We start from the raw sequence: 24,305 nt of genomic DNA on the forward strand, positions 1-24,305 counted from the left end.
TAAACCAAAGCGGGTGCTCAGGCTGGAGAGGAGATTGAGGATTAAATGTACCACGCTGTAGCACCACTGGGTCATTTTATGTCTCACCTCAGAGCGGAAGAATCACGGAGATGAGCTCTCTGTGTGCATGCGTGTGTGTGAGTGTGAAGCCTGATGGGCCAGAGTTTATTGCACCAGAAGTGATCTCAAAAGGTATCCAGGTGCTCATTTCCTTTTCTTTCTTTCTTTTTTTCTGTCTTTCTGTTTGTCTTTCTTTCTTTTTTCTCTCACTGTGCACTCTCTGCCCCCCCCCAGCTTTGCCCCACACAGCAGTCTAGTCTCTGTGGTGTGCATGACATTCAGCTGAACAATAATCATAAAAAAAGAGAGTTTTAGAATTTAGAGCTCCAGTGGTTTCAATGGAAGGCCAATTACAGACTTGAATTAGTTTGCAAATTAAAGAGTCATTATGGCGACCTAATCCTGTCAGGCACAGCTTAGGACACCCGTACAAAGGGTCCACATTAAACCCCCTAAGAGTGCAGCTTAATGAAATTACCCCCGCAGATGTGCGGCACATTGTGATGCTTCATCTCCTTCTCTCTATCCCCCCATCTCTACAAAAAAGTGATGGGTGGAGAACTGATAGTCACTCCGCCTGGAATCAAACCAAATATGGAGTCTGTCCTCTGTTTCTCCCTTTTCCTCTCCCTCCCTCTGTTCCTGCCGCCTTTTTTTCTCGTCTCGCTGAGAGGCCTTTAGAGTGCTCCCTCTGGCCGAGTCATTGACAAATGTTGCTTTGAAATGTAATGAAGTTTGAAATGGGAGCTGCGGTTACAATTATCCTCGGACAGGGGCTGTCACTGGCATGATATCACTATCTCTGGCAATTAGAATCGGCTGCGAGAGAGGAAGAACAAGAGTGAGAGAGAGATGGAGAGATTGGGTGACAGGCAGTGATCCCACTGAGTTATATGAGTGCATGGAGGCAGCAAACAAGCGGTACATTCATGGAAGGATAGTGGCTTATTCTCTCCAAAAGAACCGTATCTGCATATACTATATGTCTGTGCTTGCTTGTGCTTGTAGGTGGAGTGATTATTATTTACAAAACAGGTTTCCAACAGTTTTAGATTAATGTAAGCAAAGATTAAACATCTAGATGGTTGTTTAGCTTATTCTTATGTAATGGTAAAGCATAGTAATCAGTATATAAGAATAATGTTATTAGCAATATCTGTAATCAGAATATCTGTCATCAAAATCTACTTGTAGGATGTACAAGTGCCATCCATTTGGGTCAGTTAAAAAAATGATATACATTATATTTGTAGCCTGTTCTTTATATACACTGTAAATGCAAAAGATGATGTGAGTTATGAGGCCTAGATATGTACAAATGGACCAGTATCAGTGTGATGATTACCAATACACTATCTGTTATTAAAATATGTTTGTAGGATAGTTGATTAAGCAGAGTAGTGCATTGTGTCCAGATCATTTTGTAGGTTCTACCTGGTTGTTTCATTATAAATTATCCAGTTAAAGGCACAATAGCAAAAAATTGGCCACTTTGGCCACAAGAGGCAATTACAGGATAGTGAGACTTAATTTCCCAGTTATCAGTAATCAGTTACACAACAATAACTAATTGGTTTTATTCTGGTTTTTAATGATTTTTGTTTTCAAATGCCATTCTGATGCTTTCATTTGCCAGTGTAAATTACCTTGAGTTGCGTCTGTGTTTGAAATGTGCAATACAAATAAAGCTGCCTAGCCTTGCCTAAAGTTAGTTAACATTAGCCACCATTAAGCTACTGGTCATACCAGACCAACGAAGGCTGCAGCAGTAAAACCTCTGGGTGTACTGAATTGGGTAAGGGTGTGTGTTACTGCATATAAGTTCACCTCTTATTTTCTAAAAGGGGCATTGTGTTATTCCATCTTTCAAAAGTTACTCCTTTAACACATAGAAAGGCTACAATAGATCTGTTGACAAATATTGTTTTCTTCATCAGGAACGTATGTGATGCACCTGTCAGCATTCGATGCTGATGACAACACCACAGCTAATGGAATGGTGCGCTATCGAATCCTGTCCCAGACGCCGCACAGCCCCATCCCTAACATGTTCACCATCAACAGTGAGACTGGAGATATTGTGACCGTGGCGCCTGGTCTTGATCGAGAGGTTGGTCTTCTATGTCCCAAAGTATTCACAAAAGGATTTTTAAATGTTTTTCAGAGATAAAATTAAAATAAGGAAATCAATCAACATAAATAAGGAATGTATAATGATCTTTGTCTTAAAAGTCTGTGAGTGTGAAACTCCTTTATCTTTGTTTATAGAGCACAGTTCCTAACAGCATTATTTACTCCGAGGACAGTCTAAGATGTGCCTTACAAATGTTCTCTAGCCATTTGTCACCAAACACACAAACACACACACAAACTAATTTTTTTTTTTCTTACAGTAAATTGCCTTCTTCTGCGGTCACCTTGTTTATGGTGCTATAAAAGTTGTGACAGCATCCAAATGTGTTTATTCTTGTGACATGGATGTGCCAGTGACAACTCTGCAAAGAAATCTCCGAGACAGATCATCCTCCCAAACTGTCACCAGTGACAGACCTATTAACAACACATCATGCTACAGTGGGCTGCTCACGTTGTGTGGTGTGTGAGTTTTAGTGTGTGTCTGTGTTTGTCTGTGTATGTGTTTGGGTGGTAAAGATAGAGTGGAAATATCTGAGATAGAACGCCCTTGACACCTGTCAGACAAACACAAAAGCCCATATAATCACATCTACCCTCGATAAAACACAGGCAATTGAGGGGGTAAAAAAACTGAAGGGAGCAATATAACAAAAACAGAGCTGGGCAGACAGAGTATTACAATGAGTTGGGAGGAAGTGAGCGTGAATTTGGCAATGAAGATATGGTGACAGAGAAGCAGGATGAGATATGAGAGAGCCAGGGGTGAAAAAGAGAGGTATGAGGGAAACATGGATTAAAATGTCTCAGCAAACATCTGCTGATCTGCTAATCCAGCCAGTCACCCTTAACATAGGATTAAACTCGTACCTCAATACACAGACACACACGCACACACACACACACACACACACACACACACACACACACACACACACACACACACACACACGCACACACACTGGTATACTTGGGAAGACCCATACAGATATAATTCAGCCCTAAATATGCTGTTTATACAGGGTAGTATGACTAAAAGCTCTCTTTTTCAGGAGCACCCTGCTCACAGTCAATGTGTTATACACATTAACACCTGCAATATGACATTTTAAACCTCAGTGTGATCAGTTGGCCACAGAGCAGCCCCACTGGAGCAGATCTGGGTTAAGAACCATGCTCAAAGACACCTCAGTGGTGGTACTGAGGGAGGGACGAGCACTGCTCTTTCACTTTCACTAACCAAGTATAGACTCTCACCATTCTCATAGTGACAGTTATGGCCGCAGCAGGCATCTGTTTTCAGTGAAAACGAAGACTGCTAGCAAATAAATATGGATGTAAACAATGCTGGATTTAAAACTTTACAAATTAACTTTAACCTTTCAACCTAGTCTTAACATTCAAACAGCTCTCTGAGGAAATGAGGACTAGCCAAAATGTCCTCACTTTCCAAAAATGCCTTCTCTCTCATGGTATAAAACTCAACTGGTCCTCACAAAGACAAACACACAAGCACATGTGTAGACACAAACACAAGTACATGCATATATTTCTCTACATTATGTGGTCTCACATATGTATTTTTACATACATTTTATGAATACATTCATGTGTGCACACTTTTTTCTTTGCGAGCAGATAAGAAGTCTCAAACCTTGCTGGATGAAAAAATTCGGAGCTTATGTACTGTACATAAACTTCACAGGAAGATGCTACACAGCACGTTGCTGTGCTTCCCTGGTCCACTTTTAGTCAGCACTTTGGCCCTTTGAAACTTTGAAAGTTTCTGCATCTCCCTTCCCTTCTTGGGCTGGGATGTTGGAGGTGTTAGGCGCTACAAAAAAAACAACACAGGCGTCTATTTTTGGTAGTCCTCCTCCCTTGCGCCTCAGTTGCATTCCCTGCCGTCTCTTCTCCTCTCCTCTGTTCTTTACTTTTGAAATGTCTTCTTCCTCTCCTTTATAAACTCCCACACTGATTCTCTTCTAAAGGTTTCCACGGGTCTGCAGTGGACCTTTAAGAGCTTGTTGACAGTAACAGACCTCAGTCCTTCAGAGGAAGCTGGGTATGCTGCGGTGTTGTTGCAATGCTGAGAGGTTCAGAGGAGCTCTACATAATTACTCCCTTGTCTAATTAGTGAGAGTGTTGTGTACATGGTGTATACTGGCTGATGGGACAGTCAGGCAAGCACTGCCTCTAAAGATATGGAGAAAGAGAGGCGTGTGTGTGTGTATGTGTATGTTTGTGTGCATTTGTGTGTATGTATGGATGTTAATGAGAGTGTGTGTACAAGGTTGGAGTTCAGCATCTCGTCTAGCATCGAGATGAGAGGAACTGAGAGGAGCTGTCTAATCCTCCTGATGTGGCGTCCTGGCCTAATTGGGATATTTACTCGGTAATTAGCAGGTGAGAGAGACGCTGGGAATGTAATTGGGAATCTCAGTGACGAGACACATTATCCAGACAGTCGGCTCCCAGGCCAAATCCTTCCTGCAGCCCATTAACTGCACTCTGCGACAGAAGAAGAGACTGAGGATGCCGGCGAAGAGAGGCCGAACAGAAGCACCCAAGTACAAAAATACAAATAAGAGAACCATATTTCAGCTTCCAGTGAAGTGACACTGTGTCATTTCAAAAGATGAAATGGCATTTATCATTCCCACATCTTATTGCTCCATAGATAGTCTATTAATCTCTGTCAGTTGGATCATTGTCTTCACATCTGTCCATCAGTCGGACTGAATAAGCAATGTCTTTGATGACATACCCATGGGGAGACTTCACAGTGCAGCCTTCAGATGGTGTGAAGTCTGGATGTGTTCCGCTGAGGAGGTTTCAATGCAGTCGTATAAAATACTTCACCCTTGTGAATCTTTGTTTCAAATAGGACCAGCTATTAGAGAACAGAACACAGGCTCAGCTTTTCCTTTGGGAGTCACAGTCTGTGGCTATAGCTGTAGACTTGAGGAAGAGAAAGTTTTTTTTTTTCTTCTCAAATGAATAACTGCACTCTCTGTGTTTTTTTTATGTTTCCACCTTTCACAGAAAGTGTCCCAGTATACCATCATCGTGCAGGCCACGGACATGGAGGGCAACCTGAACTTTGGTCTTTCTAACACAGCCACTGCCATCATCACTGTCACGGACATCAATGACAACCCTCCCATGCTGACCTCCAGAACTGTGAGTTGCTACAAATAAGGGAGTGGGGAAAGGGTAACAATTCAGAGGAGGAGAGAGTTCAGAGAAGAGGGTGGAAATGATGAGTATGTTGGAGAAAAAGAAATAGAAATGGCTACAGAGACGAACATTGAGAGGGCAGGAGGAAGAAATGGAAAGTAGAAAGGAAATGCCTATATCACTGTGTTATGTCGTTATACAGGAAGATTTACACGAGGACAGTGGAGGGGGGTTATGAAGTGCAAAGGGTACTTACTCATTTCCTTGTAGTGGATGCAAACACACACACACACACACAAGGAAAAACTAATCTTGGTTAACCAAGTCCAGTTGCCCTTGACCTTCGTTGGATAACTATGACCTGGATGACTGAGAATCTTCACAGACATCTAATCCATAACACTGACTTTCATCTGCATGAAAACTAGAGCCAGCAAATCGTTAATGATTGTTGTTGTGATAGTGATATTTAGATTCATGATTACATTACAGAAGGTCATTATAAAAGTGGTGTTTGTCAGTGCTGCAAAATATTTAGATGTGCAGGCGGAACAGCTGAGGTGGCAGCAGTATTTCTCTCTGACAGCTGGAAAGTGGAGAAAAATCTGAGCTATTATTTGTATGTTTTTTGATGAAATTCTCAAGAAAAACATTTGTATTAAGTGGAGTAGGTGGCGCATTTGCATTATAGTTTCATGTTATGATGAAAAATCTTTCTAGGTGTCTGTATGGCTTCAGGTGTCAGAATTATTCTGTATGTGTGCTTTCCTATCAGTGGTGATGAGAGCATGTTGGGTAGATAAGGTGCTTAGCTCTGCAACTGCAAGGATAGCAGCTGAAGCGGTATCAGCAGTACAGAATGCTCGGCTCTTTGAGGTTGTAGCAGAAGAGTTAGCATTAGCATTTGCCCCGGGGGCTATTAAGACCCTATGATGATGAGTTAGCACTGGTAGTAAGCTTGTGTCAGCCATAGAGCTCATCACAGAGCTGCCACATCACAGACAGTAGGAAATGTACAAAGAGAGCGCAAAGGAAGAAAAAAATACACTCAAAGGAGATGGTGAGCAAAAAGAGGGAAAGAGAAGTTGATGAGTTGACCATCGTGTAGACTCCAAGACGAAAAAGTGACGAGAGAATGATGGGAAGACGAGAAAGAATGAAGGATTTTTTTGGTCACAGGAGCTATTTTCTACAGCAGCAGTGATAAAGCATAGACATGCCCTGTTGTAAATCAGAGGCCTTTCCTGACTCGGCATACGCCTCTGATTTAAGATACTCTGCTGATGGTGGCGTATTGATGATAGTGGCCAGTAATAGATTCATATTCTCTAACTGTATTCCACCGTGTTTAAGTGCATTTCCATCATCGCCACAGAGGGAAGTTAATACTATCATGGATATTGATGATAAACTTTAGTGGAGGATTTGGAGCCACGATGAGCACTTTTACCCATTTCCTTCATAAATCACCCATTTTAGTGGTGGGATAACATAAAAGCCATTTTGTTGAGAATGCAGGCCATTATGCAAATATTTAGTGTTTGCAATGAACCCCATAGATCTTTCAACGTGTCCCAGAAATATAAAGTTTGGGGAATTTGTCTTTAATGTTGATGATTAATATTTCATCATACTTATCAGAGGCTGCTCTATTTTTCACAGCAGCAAAGGGTGGTGTATGTGTACGGATGTGAAGGCTTGGGGTGCTTATTCAGGGCTGCATACATGCTTCACATTATTTCTGTGGTACAGATAGATGAGATAAAAAAAATGTATTCATCTCTTTTGTTGGTTTATGCATACAGTACTGCAAAAATGACTATCACACATGGTATGGGAAGTTTTGTAGGTATGTTTAGAGAGACCTACAATCGTGGTATCAGGGGTATCTCTGTGCAGGATTTACTGCAGTGCATCCTTTGGCTTTCTTCCTTTACTGTCCTCACAAAGTTCCAATGATGAAGTTCACTGTCACTTCTCCCCTCTCTTCTCTCACCTCCCCTTGCCTCCTTTAGTCTTTGCTCATTGCCAAAATGGTGGCAGAAGGGTGAGGGTGTGGGCAAAGGGGTGTTTTGTCAAGTGCTGTGAGAAAGCCCACTGCACTCTGTGCCATTCACAATCAAAGAGCTTCCCCCTCCTTTCCTTTAGTCCGGCAGTTGGGGACAAGATGCAGTATTTTAGAAAGAAAAACTACCTGATCAGATAAAATCCGAGCCTCTGCTGAAAGACACCATGGCCATACAACAATTCACTGTTGAAACAAAATGCCACAACAGTGTACTGCCAAAACCAATAGCAAAGTCTGAGTCAACGCAGTATCCAGCTAATAAATCATTAAGATACTGAAAGAAAGAGAACAACCACAAGGTGTTTCCAAGAGAGACTGAAATGCTCTCTTTTCAAAATCACAGATGACAGAATCACAATCCATTATTGACAACAGTGCTACCACAAGTCAAAGCTCACTTTCATAAAAATAAAAGCTAGAGTCTCAAAGAAATAGAGCAATTTGAATCATGGAGAATATGGAGGACTCCTTGCTTCTGGGAAAAAAAGGTCTTTAAATTCTCTTTCATATACAAATAACCTGAATACTACTCAGCATAGCAGTGGTGTTGTCTCCATGAAAATGGTCATGTCAACTGCATTTCTTTTCCTTTTTCTTTTTTTTTTTGCTTGATGTTGAATGGCATTTAATACTACAGGGTCTAGATCAGAGTTGCAAAGTTCAGTTCAAGTATATTCTGAGCACTTCACCATTGCAATATAAAATCACAGAAGCTAGGCAAGGCAATTTATTTCAGAAGCATTTTTTGTTATATTTGTTTGTTATAATTTTTCTTTACATCCCGACAGCAAATAATAAATCAAAGGCTTTGTCACAAAAATGAAAAAGGAAAAAATCTGGTAAGATTCCGCAGGACTGTGATAAGCACGGTCAGTCATTACATTCGGGCCATATTAAATTATTGGAATGATTACCTGTCTACCTGTGCTCACTCTGCCATGCACTTATTGTACATTAAAATGTGTTTGGGGGAGAGGCTTTGGAGGGAGGCCTGAAGGGAGGGAGCTAGGATGTTTTCGAATGGATAGTTTAAAATCTAGCTGTTTGTCCAATGTTGCCTACCCAAGCTTTAATTTCAGTGATTGGAGTCTACTTACTGCAAGTTTTTTGGGACTTAAAAGTTGACTTCCTGTACTTTGCACAGTTGGCTACAGTTTCCACATTTTTTGCATGGACCTGTTTGAAATTAATTTGCTAAGTGATTGGGTCAATGATTTAGAGTTTCATGTGTAGGGAATTCAAAAACTGCCATGCCATCTAAGATTGCCTATGGGAAAAATAAATAAGACTTTTATTACTCCAATTGAGGATGCCGGATGTAACCCCTCCCACTTCCCCACCCTATGACTAGATGATGAGAGTAGAAATCTTATATTGCGGTATTGATAATAAGAGCTTTGAGGGACTTTTCAAGTCTTCCATCAGATCTGGTTAACTCTTGCCCTTAGTTGTTACTGTGTGCGGAGAACAACAATGCTCAATGGCCCTTAGGAGCCCAAGAGCCATCTCTGAAGTTTTATTTTATTAAATTGGCATTGGGGAGTCCTTGAACCAAACCACTGTAATAAACCACTCAAACACAGACACACACACAGACACACACACACACGCACAGTCAAACATACGACAGGCTGCCTACTTATCCAATGTAGGCAGTGCATCAGGACCACCCGGACTTGTCTGTTGTCTTAAGAATGTCATTGAGTCTCTGAACAGCTCTCCTGACGCAGCCCTCTAATCTGCCCGCTGCTGTCGGCTGTTTGCTGGGTGATGCGAGGGTTGCCAGGCAGGGTATTATGGTTTGTTGGAGTGTTTGGTCTGGGGCTTTGCTCTTTGATATCCTACACTCACATAAGCGGCTCAGTGGCTCTTCCATGCCTGTTACCCATGGTGACACGGTGTATGGTGCTACATGCCTGTTGCCTCAAATGGGGTGAAGACACGCCAACATGCTCACCTTCTGACCCCACGTGATTGGTTAAGAGTCGGTGGGTTGTTCGTGTAGGTGGAGCTGTGGTCGACTTGTGTTTTACAGGATAGCGACACAGTTGTTGCTGTTGTTGGTTCGTCTTTGTGGGCTTTATCCCCTGAGCCTGTACAGCTTTGATCCATCCCCACCACAACAGACACATGACAGACAGCCGCTCACTCCTCATCAGGCTTATCAGGACAAAGCACATGTGTTTGTACAGCAAGGGGACAACTAAAAGCCACTCACATACGCTCTAACAGCTGTTTTAACCCTCCCCACTGCTAGCTCCTTTCTGTTCATCCATTTTCTCCTCCTTTGTCACTCTGGCTTTCAAAAGAATGAAATATTATTGCTCATCAAGACTGGGCATTTGGAATGCAGAAAAGGCAGAAAACGTTGAAACTGGAACAACGCCCCTATGTGCATGTGCTTGCTGGTGTGCAACTGTGTTTACTGTTGTTTACCACTCAGCGGTGGTAAAATCGAGATCATTAAACTTACTCTACCTGAAAACCTGAAAGGAGGACTGGCTCTGTAAAGAAAAATGGAAAACATAGATAGGCACTCCATGGCTTTTTGGAGAAATTGGAACACTCAAACAGCTCAATGTATCCCAAAAGACCTCAGCTATAGTCAAAATAGAAATATTTTGAAGCAACAGATCACAAGGTAACGTTTTACATTATTTTCTGCAGTTTTCCGGTGAGGTACCAGAGAACCGAGTGGATGTTGTTGTGGCTAATCTGACGGTGATAGACGCTGACCAACCACACTCGCCTAACTGGAACGCCATCTACAGGATCATCAGCGGAGACCCATCTGGGCACTTCACCATCCGCACTGACCCTGTCACCAATGACGGCATGGTAACCGTTGTGAAGGTAAGATACCAGCCTATCAGGACATGCTCTGCTTCTTGCCTTATAGAGGTCAGCGTGGAAGAAACAGTCACATCCCCTCTGGATTTAAACGCAAGCAATAATAGAATACAGAGTTAAATGTGGACAGGCTGGGGTCTTTGCCTTTCATATGCCCCTTTATGTCCAAATGAGAGATTGGAGGCTGCTGCGCCCTTCAGAAACAGCTCATACACTCACACACAGACTTAAACACAATGGCTGGCGAGACCACTGTAGCAAATTAGCTATTGATTTCTCAATTACAAAGGCAACGGTTTTTATACGCTCATAATGTTCCAGCTGCTATGGTAAATGACAGCAACAACAAAGCCATGTCTTTTAACAACCAGTTATGTTAGTGTTCAACCTCTCAGACAGAGGTTGTGCAGAGGGATTTACCCCATTTGGGTATGTAAAGTTAGTATATATGGAACTTTAGCATTTGTATTTTTGTGTTCATCCATGAGTGGCTCTCTAAATGTGCTCGCCATGTCGCATGTGTACAAATAACTTGTTTATTTGTGTGACCCTTAGGACCCAGGGGCATACTCCTCATGTATCCTGCAAATCACAACAATGTTTAAAAAATAACAATAACATCTCCCTAGAATTCCCACAGCACCCTGAGCAATGAACATTGGCATTTTGCTTCTCTTCATTATCTCTAGATGACTGCCTTTTTAATGCATTCCTCTCACTCCCTGATGTAAAATTCAGCAACCGGGTAGCCGTAAGCTTCCATAGAGACCCATGGGAGGTTATCAGGAAATCATAAAATAAGAGACAGGACACCCCCTGGGAAGAAAGGAGAAATAGACTGTCTCAACAAGTAAACAGAGGGGCATCAGCTTGCTCTGGGGAAAGGGAACCAGAATGGTTCACTTCAGACTATGTGAGATAGGTAAAGTCAAAAAGGCGCTACCTTAGTTTTCCTATTTTACCAAGGGCATCTCCAGCTGCTAGTACAGAGACATCGAATCACACTGATACCCAGGTATGCCGCAATCTCCCACGAGGGACTTCTCCTCTGTAAACAAGGGCTGAAGTCTTAACCAGAACATGTCACACATTTACACTGCTCTCTGGGGAGTTTATGAGACTCATTCTCATTTTGCTGCACAGTAATAGATGCGTAGACAAACAAGCATGCACAAAAACACACAAACAGAGCCGCCTGGTTTGAATGACTCATTAAGATATGTAAATCACAGCTTATGATAAACATGGAAGATGACAGGGTAAGTGGAGAGGAGGAGAGAAGTGAGGCGAAGACAGATTTTCGAGGATTGAGAGAGCCAGACCGCAGAGAGCATAGATCAGAGGTGAGAAGACGAGGGGGTGGGAAGTTGGAGTCCGGCAGAGCAAATTAAGTAAAAGGAAAAGAGAGGAACGGGTGAAGCGATACAGAGGAGATGTAAGATCTGATGGCTCATGGGCAAAAGATGGAAGCCATGTTATTGACCTCTCACCCCTCTGGCTTCCCTCAGGGTGTGTGTGAGTGTGTGTGTGTGTGTGTGTGTGTGTGTGTGTGCCTCTGAGCGTGAATGTGTGTTTTCGTTAGCCTACAGCTATACTCTAGACCTCCCTGTGCTCTGAATACCACTGGCTGCAGATCAAAGAGCCTTGAGCGTGGTTTGCTTATAAATGGGTTCCCCGTGCACCATTGGGTCACACACGAATACATACCCATGTGCTTAGATTTACTCACATCTATGTGCATGCACATACACAAGCAAACTGTAACACCAACTAACACACACACACAAACACATCCACTCCAGTGCCCTTGTCAACCAAGGAGCCTGATTAGAAATGCCTTTTATATCAAGGCTATGCTGGCACACTATCCACTGATAACACTCAGGCAATATAACATACAGATGTGCTCTAAATCATTAACATCACCATCAAACACCCCAGATACAAGCCTTGTGGCGGTAATCATCATCCGCCTATTTAGAAATGTGCCAGCAGTACCTACAAGCAGCGTATTTGTTCTCTTATTTTATTTTCTTGCTTGTTGTTGTTGTCATTTGAACCTGATCGTGTAGTCTTCATTAGGAGTGTGCGGGACTGTCACTCTGGTTTAGGCTCAGCCAGCAAAACCCCCTGTAGAGTACACACACACACACACACACACACACACACACACACTGAAAAGGCAGAGCCATGACAGCACCCTATGAATAGCCTAAGCTCTGCTGCCTCCTCTTGGGATGTGCGCATGTTTTAGTTTGCGTGTGCTGGTTAGTTATTTAGAGAGAATATGAATCCAATTCATCAAGTGACCACTTTACACGACATCTGTTCATTTATCATGTCCTTTATCATCAACAAGACTCAACGCATATTGCCCAGACACAGGCAGAAAGAGAAATGTTGATAGGGGTTTTAACACTATAATCACCATAATATTTATAGTAATCCCCCTGTGCTTGAATACTTGAAGTTGTTTGCACATAAAAAGTAATGATAATAATACTACCGATAGTAGGTAAGTAGGTAAAGGCTTTCTTTACCTGTAAATCAATAACAAATACTACAATTTCAAGTAAAAAAAGTTTTATTTTTACATAAACATAATAATGACAATTATAAATACAGTCCAGAACAATGATATTATTGCAATAAATGCTAAAATATAGAGTTTATAAGAAGTTATTCACTTTGGTGAAATTGTTTGAGGCTACAATTTGTGGTGTGGTTACACTGAATTTTCATATTTGTGCAATGTTGTAATAATATATGTGAAACTGACAAAGTGAAATTTAGCACAAATGTATATATTTTAGAGTTTAGATATGTCTATGAAGTGTATTGGTGAAACATTGCTGATGTACACAGTAGCCGTGTTTCCATCAACATTTTTAATGCGCATTTTGAAGTATCGCATTAGAAAAGGTTGATGGAAACGGCAAAAATCCTTAATTTCGCAAAAAAGTTTTTACGCTCGCTTGAGGTGGTTTTTTCCTTTGTCGAAAAAGAGTAAATGCACTATATGGGACATGGAAACACTTTTTCCGAATAAGTTCTGACGTAGCGAACTTGTAACTCACGTCTGATCAGCTGTTTCTGCTGTCGGCGTCTTGCCCGGTTGTGGAGAGTTCTGCATATTTGCAATAATTTCATGCACCTCACGGCTGATAACGCTCATTTGTGCTGAGAAAAGAGGTGAATGCCAATCTCTCCATTTTTCTAAGATGACCTGCCATCAGGTTCAAGCAACTGGTTTTGTTTCTGGTTTGGAAGCCATACGTCTTGTTTATTACAGCCATGTGTAACGTCAACTACTGACGTAACGACGCTTGCCGTAGCCTTGTTTATTCGCTCTAAACAAGCTGCTGGAAACGCACATATATCACAATTTCTTTTTTTTTTTCTTTTTTGCGACATTTCAAAAGTAAGCTTAAAATTCGCATGACAATTGGATGGAAACATGGCTAGTGATTCATTTGGTCTTTCATTCTGGATTTCATCATCTACTAACTATCTTTCACTGTTTACCAAGAGAAGGACAAAAGGCCAATAATTTTGTAATGTTTAGACTACTTGAATTAAGTGTAACTTTAACTTCTCACACACTGCCATTAACATCCTTCCTTCCTTCAGCCAGTAGACTTTGAGATGAACCGTGCCTTCATGCTGACGGTAGTGGTGTCCAACCAGGCCCACCTAGCCAGTGGAATCCAGTCTTCGCTCCAGTCCACAGCTGGGGTCACCATATCTGTCCAGGACGTCAACGAAGCCCCTTACTTCCCCACGAACCCGAAACACATCCGCTTTGAGGAGGGTGTACCTGCTGGCACCAGCCTGACGACCTTCTCAGCCTCAGATCCCGACCGACTACAGATGCAGCAGACAATCAGGTACTGACATTTTGATGCCAGTACTTCAATTTTCTAACTCTGGTACAAAATCATTAAGATCTGATTCGATAAGTTCTGTTTCATATTGTCAGTCCCTAAACCCAGAAAAGCATTGTCTGATAGAAGTCTGACTAGCTGCATTATAAGAACAACCCTGGCAGAAAACCCTCCATATGCACTAACAGCCTCTTGGATAGGTTCCATGTCAGTAGTTAGGGGTCAAAGTTCAACAAGGCGACTATATTTTGGCATCACCCATCTCTCAAAGCCTCACTGCGCGAAGTTTATGAGCCAGCACAGAACTCTGAGTAAGGAGGGTAAGGTTAATAGGGAGCAATAGCCTCTGGGGTAATCAGGAGTGTGTGCATTCTGTAAGTTGCATGAGCATACACATGCAGGTGCACACACACAAACAGCAAAAGAGAGAGTGAACAGGAAATATGAGGGGGTGTGGGTGAGGGGGATAAAGAGAACAGCTGGCTCGAGCCCAAACGCCTGACACAGCATTATATCCACCTGCAGTGTTCTTTCTCTGCGCTAAGCCTCTCTGGATTTTAAATGTAAACCAACCTTTAAATGACCAGCAGGCCTTTCCTCAGTCGTGCTGTCAACTTGACAGTAGCAGTGACTGCATTATGGCCTTTGAAATTCAGAGGTAATCTATTAAGTACACTTTGCTGCGTATTGATATTGCAAAGACACAGGTTTAGATTAGGATCATGTGTGTTTCCACTCATGGTCACATGAAGAATGTCCTTTATTTATTATAGTGAGTGTATTGGTGTAATTTATAACTGATTATAACATGGCTGTTAGCTGTGATAGTAATACCACCTCCTTCCAACCCTCACACTCCAACAGCCCCTTCCTTCCCATTTTCTCTAGGGAAAAGAACCTAAACAAATTTCCCAGCTAATTTCCCAGCAAACGAGAGTAAATTGGGTGTACATTATAATTTAGGAAGATGCCAAAGTCACCAGCTGGGCTCTCTGTGCCTTCTCTCTGTCGCTCTCTCTGTCTCTCATCCTCTCTCCCTGTTGAATTGGCATTGACCTCCCTGTTTTTCCATGACCTGTGCAAGGCTGCAGTACTTTACATCTTGGAATTAAGTTAGCCTTTTACAAGCATTCTGTGGTCTGGCATGGTCTCCAAACACAAACCCAATCTCCTTCCTCTGCTCTTACCACCGGAGGAAGCAGGACTATAGAGATGGCAAATCCCCCACCTCATTCATTTGGATCCATCTGGATAGGATCACTTTCAATCCCCTACACCAGTTCCATAAAAGGTATCTACTTTAGACTGTTATGCAAGGACACTAATCACAGCTGTTCCCCTCGTCACTCGAATTCTCATTATTCTGGAGAAATAGAAATTCAGGGGCTCGTTCTCGTTCTTTCCTTTTCAAACTTTCATCTCACATAACTGATTTCAATGTGCATACCGCCAAACCGTATCTATCAAACATGTCTGCTTGCATGGGGGAGACATGTAGATATGACAACGCTGTTTGTGTTACATGTAATTTATGGCGCATGAGATACACAAAGAGGAGAGATGAGGAGAAGATTTACAGGGAGCTGTAAAAGTTGAAAGTAAGCTGACTCCGGGTCAAGGTTTGAACTTGACAGGTGCTTATCAAAGGAGGGACAGACTGACATGTCCTATTGGGGGTGGAGAGGAGGTGATGTGGACAGCAGCAGGGTGGGGGGGTAGGGGGAGAGAGAAGCATCATTCATCACCTGTCAGATACCGGACCAGTAAGGTCGAGACATGGGACTGGAGACAATGGCATAAATGATTACCCAAACCGCCTTGGCTACTCTTAAGACATGCTTTTTTTATCCTCAGGGTCAGCGTTTTGAAAAATAAATGTCACACCTCTCCCTACTGCTTGCTAAGATTACTAACCTGCCAGGCCTAATCATACATTCGGCTATAATCACACACCAACGAAGTCCCAAATGAAACTTTCAAGTAGAGGAGAGCTTGGGAAAGCATTAGAAATAAGATACAGGAAGGAAAAGTGAAACTTTCACACAAAATATTGCATTTAAACACGATTTTTTTATTCCAAAATAGCACAGGGTAAACAAGAAGTAAACAAGAACTGTTTACCTTTCCAAGGACACCAAAAATTGGCATTGCACTTCATTAAAAAGTTGGCGATGGAGACTGCCAATTGCCCACAGTAAAGTTGTTGACAGCTGGGATTTGTAAACAAAAACACTGCGCTTTCACAATCATCAGTCTAATGGCCAGAGTAGCCCTATAGTTTACTGAGTGCTATCTGAAAAAGTGAAGTGAAAATGAGTGTTCATCACACCGAGCCAACCACATTCTGCCCCTTAACTTATCTAGAGTTTCTTTTAGAACAGAACTAATAATGCAGCAGATTGTCTTTTCAGTGTGTTGGAAATTACCTTGGCTGTAAAGACTGTTCATTCAGGACTTCATTTGCTTCATATAAGCTCTATTACGTCTGCACTGAGGGCTGTTTAGGAGACTTAATTAAAGTGTGGTGGACAGAGCACTCTGCTTTGTGAACAAACCTTTGTGTTATGACTTTTATCATCAGAGAGCACACAGCTACTTGTGCTATCATGCAGTGTGGCTGGGAAAGAATAGGTTCGGGTGGTATTTTATAGCCCATTATTGAGGGGAAAAAACTATTGCACCATTTTCTATGCTCTGTTTTTTTTTTTTGTATTTTTCTCTGTTCCTGATTTTAAAGGATCTTAGTTGTAGTTGGAATGCAGATTTTTAAAACTTTGTACAGAGACAGGTAGTTTACCTGAGCTAATTGTCTTCTGACTCTAGATTCATGTAGAGTCAGAAGCGTACATATATTAGAGTGGTAATGTAACTGTTGGCCACAAAGCGAATACAAGTGTTTCCCAAAATGTCTGGTATTTAGGTGAAGTGACCCAGTCTGTCTGCCCTCCAATGAAAAGACAGACAAAGTGTTTCAGTTTGGCATGGCAAAGCCAATAGAGATGCAGTTGGACACAGAATAGCAGTAGGTATCAAGTCAGTCTTAATGAGGATATTAAAACCAGATCATGCAGCCATCCTGCTACTTCCGAATGTCACCTCTCCCTGCCCCTCCCACCCATTCTTGATCATTTTCCTCACTCTTTTATCTCACCTTCCCACTGTGATGGACTCACAGTAGTCCTGGTGGTGATTTCACAGTCTGCCAGTTAGTGGCGGTGGGCTTGGCTAGCCTGTGTGAAACTGTCTAGAGTGTGGGAATGTCATCTCTGTGATCCCCTTCCCCGCACTGTGCTATGCCTGGGATCATGCCCACTACCTGCTGGGAAAATCCCACCTACCTCACTGCAGGAGAGAGATTATGCTCTCTGTCCACCACCCCCCGCCCCCCGCCACCACCCACCCACCCCTCTAGGCTTTCATTCTGCTCCATGTAAGTAGAAATGCACATGCTGTTTTTAAGTCGGCTGTACACTGACTGTAACTACACCAGAATTCAATAAATATAAAAGCAAGGTTAAGGTCAAATCCATTTCAGTTTGGATGGATTTAAAAGCTGGAAGTGTATGTCACATAGCAACACGGCCTTATTGCCCAAACTGACATTTTGTAAATTAAATCGTATTGATGCAGAAACCTTGTTGTGTAAGCTCAAGGTGTCACATGTCCACTGATGATGTGTCACATGTGAAAGTGAGATTGCAGCCAAGAGAGGTAGCAGTTGATGAACTCTGTATCAGAGAGGGAATGAGACATGGATGAGAAGATACAGACGGGGATAAGAAAATGTATGAATACAAAAGCACAGCAAGATGAGGTGATGCGGCACGGGTCGAGAGAGATCAGATAGAATTGAAAGTGTGCGAACGAGTCGAAGCTACAAAAGCCTGAGAAACAAGAACAGTTAGATCAGAGTGAGATTGGGATCCAATCCTGGAGAAGATCCCCTGTTCCTTGCCTGCCCTTTATCCCGGGGGTGTGTCGCCACCTGCTACCACATCCACTTTCCTGTTTAAGGATCAGTACAAAGATCCTATCATCCTGTCTCCATCCTATGTACTCTTTCCCCATACACAGACAGGACCATTTGCAAACATACAAGCACTAAAGCTAGAATGTATACGCAGTTTAGCTTTCCCCAGCCTAAGCAAACACTTCCTAGAATATGTGCATGCAACACACACTTGGGCAGCTGCAGCAGTGCTTAACTAGGGAGGTAATTGACTTCAATGCCTGGTACACAGGAGTGAAAAACGAGGTGAAATTGACTGTACGCTGCAGGCTCTGGAAGAGAAGTCAATGAAGAATTAAACTGTGTGAAGGTCAGGCTGTTGTGATTTTCTGATTGTGTGTATGTGCAAGCAATCTATGTATGCAGACGCAAGAGAAAATTCACATTTGCTTGTAAACAGGGAAACGCTAGGGCTAACTTGTCCTTCGATCTGTCCTTGTGTGTCTTTAGGTATTCAAAGCTGAACGACCCTGCAGACTGGTTGTCCATCAACAGAACCAATGGTCAGATCGTAACCACAGCAATGCTCGACCGGGAATCTGTCTATGTTAAAAACAATATATATGAAGCCACATTCCTGGCAACAGACAATGGTAAGAGCCTCTTTTAATGCACATGTTTTATCAGTAAGCATTTTGTTACATTTAAAATCAGAGTGATTGAGGTTGCTGCTTCTTATGTACTAGTTTGTCAGAATGCAGATTCAGAACATGGACAATGTAAATTTTTATCATTTAGTAGACTTTTCATTTAGTTTAGTTTTAATTTAGTAAAATGAAGGGATTATGGTGCTGAATCACAGGACTGGCAATTTATTAGTAATCCTAAAAAAACTACCATTACATGCTACCACACTACCTCCAAACAAAGTATGAAACATCCTAGAAAGCACTCTGGAACATGATCTTAGTAATTTTACACATTATACATTATCTACATCATGTATGTTCCTTATACTCAGGGCTTATGACTAGAGGGTCACCTGTTAAACCCCCCAAACCAGCTGTAGACATGTGGGTGAAATGAGAAAATGAAAAGTTTCCTTATTAAGCAAGGCACTCAATTCAATTCAATTCAAATTAGCTTTATTGGCATGAATGTGTAACAGTATTGCCAAAGCATCATACAAACTACATAAGAACAATCAACCCCATACATTTCATTAAACAAGTAATTAAAGCATATGTGTGTTTGTCTTAGAAAAATTTAAATATATAAAAAATTTAAATAAAATAAATAAATAAAACAGTAAGAGTTTGTGTGTGTGTTAAAAAAAAATGAAAATATATTAAACATTAAAATAATATAAATAGATAATACCGTAAACGTGTGTGTATATTAATAGACAAAAATTTTTAAAAAATTAAGGAATTGATTAAAAAATAATTTAAATTTAAAAAAAGAATGAAATCAGTATCAAATGTAAAAACAAAACAATTACTAAAATATCAAACAATCAAAATAATAATAATTGAAAATTTGTACAATTATTTATCAGTCTGCGTTTCCACTGGTTGTCCTCACTTCATGGCATGAGGAGACATATTTTGCAGCAATTATTTGACATTTGGGCATTTCTCCCAGTATATAGGGGAGTTTCTGTGTGTATAAATTTGAATTCGGGGTATATTTGGGAAATGTTTGCAAAGTGTTTTTGTCTTAGTGTTTTATACTTAGGGCATGAGGTTAGAAAGTGAAGCTCTGTCTCTACCTGTCCTGTGTCACACTGGCAGCAGAGTCTCTCCTCTTGTGGTAGCCAGCTCTGTCTGTGGTGACCCTTTTCTATGGCCAGGCTGTGTTCACTCAGTCTGTATGTTGTCAACATTTTTCTTATTTTAGGACATTTTATTGTGCTACCATGTAATTTGCCAGTGTGAATTCTCTTTTTAGGGTCAGATAACATTGTAATTTACTTTTTGTTTTGGTCGTTGCTTTCCAGTATTCAATATATTTTTCTTTCTGCTTGTTGATAATTTGGTTTGGTCTGCTTGAGTTGGTGTTGCTGTCCTGAGGCTGTTGGGGGCTTGTTACTGCAGAGAGCCCCAGGACCAGCCCGCTGAGGGGACTCTTCTCTGGTTTCAGCTCCTGGTATGTTAGGGCTTTATGATGGTATGTCTCGGGGTTAACTGATTTTAAGTGATTGTAAAATTTAATTGATCTTTTCTGTATTTTTAGTAAGAGGGGGTATTGGCCGAGCTTTGCTGTGCACAGGTTATTTGGTGTTTTTCTCTGCACCTACAGGATGCTCTTACAGAACTCGGTATGGAAAGATTCTATGATTGTTTTGTCCCATTTGTCAAATTCATTATTTAATTTTGGCCCCCAAATTTCACTACAATATAGAAGTATTGGTTCTAGTACAAACTGGAAAATTTTAAGCCAGATTTCAATTGGAATATAGATTTTAATGTTTCTTTTTATTGCATAGAAAGCTCTCCTTGCTTTGTCCCTCAGATCTTTCACAGCCATGTTGAGGTTTCCTGTGTATGTAATATTAAGGCCAAGGTAAGTATAGTTTTTTGTATGTTGTAGTTTAGTGGTGTCTAAATAGAAATTGTGTGTAACCTGATTTCTGTATTGTTTCTGAAAGATCATTATCTTAGTCTTTGCCGTGTTTACTGTCAGGGCCCAGGTCTGATAGTGCTGCTGCAAACCTTCTTTAGTAGGTGAAAGCAACACTAAGTCATCTGCATACAGCAGACCTCTGATCTCTGTGCTGTTCAGGATGAGGCCAGGTGCTTTGGAACGCTGTAATTGGTTTGCTATTTCATTGATATATAGATTGAAGAGAATTGGACTGAGATTGCATCCCTGCCTCACTCCCCGGCCCTGGGAGAAGAACACTGTTTGTTTGTTTCCAATCTTTATGGCACATTCACTTTTTGTATACATGTTTTTAATCAAATCATATGTTTTTCCTCCAATGCCACTTTCAAGTAGAATATAGAAAAGGCCCTCGTGCCAGATGGAATCAAAGGCTTTTTTCGAAGTCAACAAAACAGGCATATACCTGTCTTTTCGTAATGTTTAATTCTTGATCAATTAGAGTCTGGAGAGTAAATATATGGTCCATTGTGCGGCAATTTGGCATTTATGCAGAATATTGTGGTCATCAAGAAATTTGACAAGTTGACAGTTGATTAATGATGTTGCAGAATATTTTTCCCAGGTTACTGGATACACATATTCCTCTGTAGTTATTTGGGTCATATTTATCTCCGGATTTATGAATTGGGGTTATTAAACCTTTGTTCCAGATGTCTGGAAAATTCCAGTTGCTAGAATAGTACTGAATAGTTTTAGTATAGCCAATCTGATTTTATGGTCTGAGTATTTGATCATTTTGTGGAGGATTCCATCAATACCACAAGACTTTCCTTTCAGGGACTGGATGACTTCTGTTAATTATTGTTCTGTTAGCGGGGAATCTAGAGGGTTTTGGTTGTTTTTTATCACCGCCTCCAGAGTTTTCCATTTTTTTAATATCTTGTACTGATCATCATTTTTTGTAATATTACTGTATAATTCACTAAAGTGATTAATCCAAGTATTTCCATCTTGGATCGCCAATTCATCCTGCTGGGTTTTGTTTAGGTTGTTCCATTTCTCCCAGAGCTGGTTGGACTCTAAGGATTCCTCAATTTCACAGAGCTGGTTCTTGCTGTGTTGTTCTTTCTTTGTTTTTAGCGTGTACTTGTATTGCTTCAGAGGGGCCTCATATTGACAGCGTATGTTGTGGTTATCTGGCTCCCTATGCTTTTCATTTGATAATTTCCTTAAAGTTTTCCTTAGGTTTTTGCATTCAGTGTCATTTGTTACCGTTCATTTGTTAAGGTTTTGGTGCTGAAGCTTTCAAATTAGACAATAAAGCCAAATGGTGAAATATTGACCCCAGCAGAATTTACACCAGAATTATTCTGGGGAAATGTTTAAGTTAGAAATAAATGAGTTAAATCATGTATGTTTTGATTTTCCAGTGTCTTTTGGTACACCCCTGTCTGTGGTCCATCTGTATGAGTATGTGCTGTTAAACAGTTCACAGGCACTAGGGGCTCCAGACTTAGACTGAGCCCTTTTCAGATAGATAGTGATTTTGCTGTGGTCTGAGAGGGGTGTGAGGGGGCTGACTATGAAAGCGAAAGCGAGAGACATTGGATTTAGATCTGTAATGAAATAATCTACCATAGTACTGCCACTCACTGCTGATTAAAGTTGAGCCGGAGTTGAATGCTTGTAATGTTGAGAATCTGAATCATTGTTGGAAATGATCCGATGTGTAGGTGAATACAGGTTAGAGGGAAAGGGTCACAAATGTTGTTAAAAATGAAGACATTTGGTGGATTTAGGGGGATATAAAGACATGGAAGCTCTGCAGCATTCAAGTGCAGTGCAGCTGGGTTAGAGTTAGAGAAAATCCTGGATTCACACAACTGGTCACACTCTTGATCCTCTCCTCTCCTCCTTCTTATCATCTGTCCATGACTGCCTTCTCCTTCCCTTTCTCACAGTGTGGCATTTGTTCTGCCTAAAAGTTGAAACTCAAGTTTAACCGAGCACAAACTCAATCACAGCAAACAAATAAGTTCCCTTTTCTCAAGTGGAATTGAGTGCCTTTTCTCTTGGAAAAAGGGAATGCTTTTTCCCCTCCCAAATTGCCTTATCATTGACGTGCAGTGCACCTTAAGTTGAGCAGGCTTTGAAACATTGCTGTATTTATAGGTGTGAGCATGTGTGAAAAATGCACTGATTTGAAACACATTTATGTGATCATACAAGTGTGTTTCTGTACTTTATTTTTGCAATGATTGACAATGTCAGACACCATGATGTGTAACCTGCTGTGCTGATGGGAAGGAAAAGGCAGCGGGATTAGAGGTTGACTCGCTCCTGTTGTTTGGATTTCACAAACATCTCATTTACTTCCTTCTTTTCTTTCCCTCTTATTTTCTGGGCTTCTTTATCATTTCAATATGTTAACCTATTTTCTTGAAGAACCTATAGACCCTTTTGAAACTTTTTTTTTCTCCACCAGACCCATAGCCTGGGAAATCTGCAGAGCACATGTTTAATTTGCTCTGGAAGATAAGTTTCACCCCCCTGACCATTCATATAAATTTCTACCCATCCTGGATCTGGTTGGAACAATCACAAATATTTCTATAGTATGGGGTGGGTTTGATACGATGAGTGACAGAGGGGAGTCACCGTTCCAGATTTGAAAAGTCACCTCAACATCACTCTGGGCTACGTCGCACGTTTTGTTGTTCTTTTTAGTTGTAGGTATCCATTTGCATCCAGAGCCATTTTGAGCTGCAAACCCCCCGCCCAATTGGAAATTCAAAATGAACTGAGATGTTCCAGACTAATATGCATTTGCAAATAATTTCCTTAAGGTCTAGTTCCAGATTCAAACTAATGGGGGGATGATATGTTGTTTAAATTTTCCATCTGGTTCAGTTTGCATTCACAAAGGCAAAAACTCGTAAAAAAATTGTAAATTGCAAAAAATTGTAAACAAAAGCCATATGGTGGAAATTTCGTTTGATTATTGGCCACAATGTGGTGGGTAAAAAGACAACAAACCCCTCCTGATTGCTACCTGGATATCGTACATCACAGCACCGTCAGGTTCATGTTTGTGTTGGCCTGGAGCGCATATCGTCAGACTTTAGAGGGCCAGGCATTTGAACGTCTCGTAAGACATTAAATATTTTAATAATAATGCAGGCATTTCGAGTAAGAAACTCTGCATCAGACGGTCTTATCACAGATCATACCAAGATTTGTTTGTAGTTGGACCACGCAAACTGCTAGTAAAAGTCTATCATAAAAGTGTACCGACCTTTCATCAAGAATAAATATTACATACCATATTATAATAATTAGCCTGTCTTATTATTATTATTATTATTATTATTATTAAATTGTACGTATTTGTTGCTACAGTATTTTATATAGCATCTCTTTCATATTTTGATTGTAATTTTTCTATTCTACATATTCATACTGAAGATCAAGCAAGCATTTGCCCTTCTTCTCCACGGGAGAAATTGCCAAACAGTGAAAACCTGCTTGGTAATAAAAAGTATTTCACATAAAAGGGTACCTTCCTGTGATTTGT

General features: G+C 41.0%; 1 protein-coding gene across 5 annotated transcripts in view; it reads left to right on the top strand.

The window, feature by feature from the left end:
- LOC123974933 (cadherin-4-like) overlaps positions 1-24,305 on the top strand; it is a 259,907-nt gene that overhangs the window by 221,624 nt on the left and 13,978 nt on the right. For all 5 annotated transcript variants that reach the window (XM_046055968.1, XM_046055965.1, XM_046055967.1 and 2 more), the window contains 5 exons: positions 1,998-2,170; positions 5,239-5,376; positions 10,109-10,294; positions 13,922-14,178; positions 18,635-18,777. In XM_046055968.1, the coding sequence (XP_045911924.1) occupies positions 1,998-2,170; positions 5,239-5,376; positions 10,109-10,294; positions 13,922-14,178; positions 18,635-18,777 (897 nt within the window). The remainder of the gene's footprint in view (positions 1-1,997; positions 2,171-5,238; positions 5,377-10,108; positions 10,295-13,921; positions 14,179-18,634; positions 18,778-24,305) is intronic.

This window comes from Micropterus dolomieu, linkage group LG08 (genome assembly GCF_021292245.1).
Source record: "Micropterus dolomieu isolate WLL.071019.BEF.003 ecotype Adirondacks linkage group LG08, ASM2129224v1, whole genome shotgun sequence".
Classification (NCBI taxonomy): Eukaryota; Metazoa; Chordata; class Actinopteri; order Centrarchiformes; family Centrarchidae; genus Micropterus; species Micropterus dolomieu.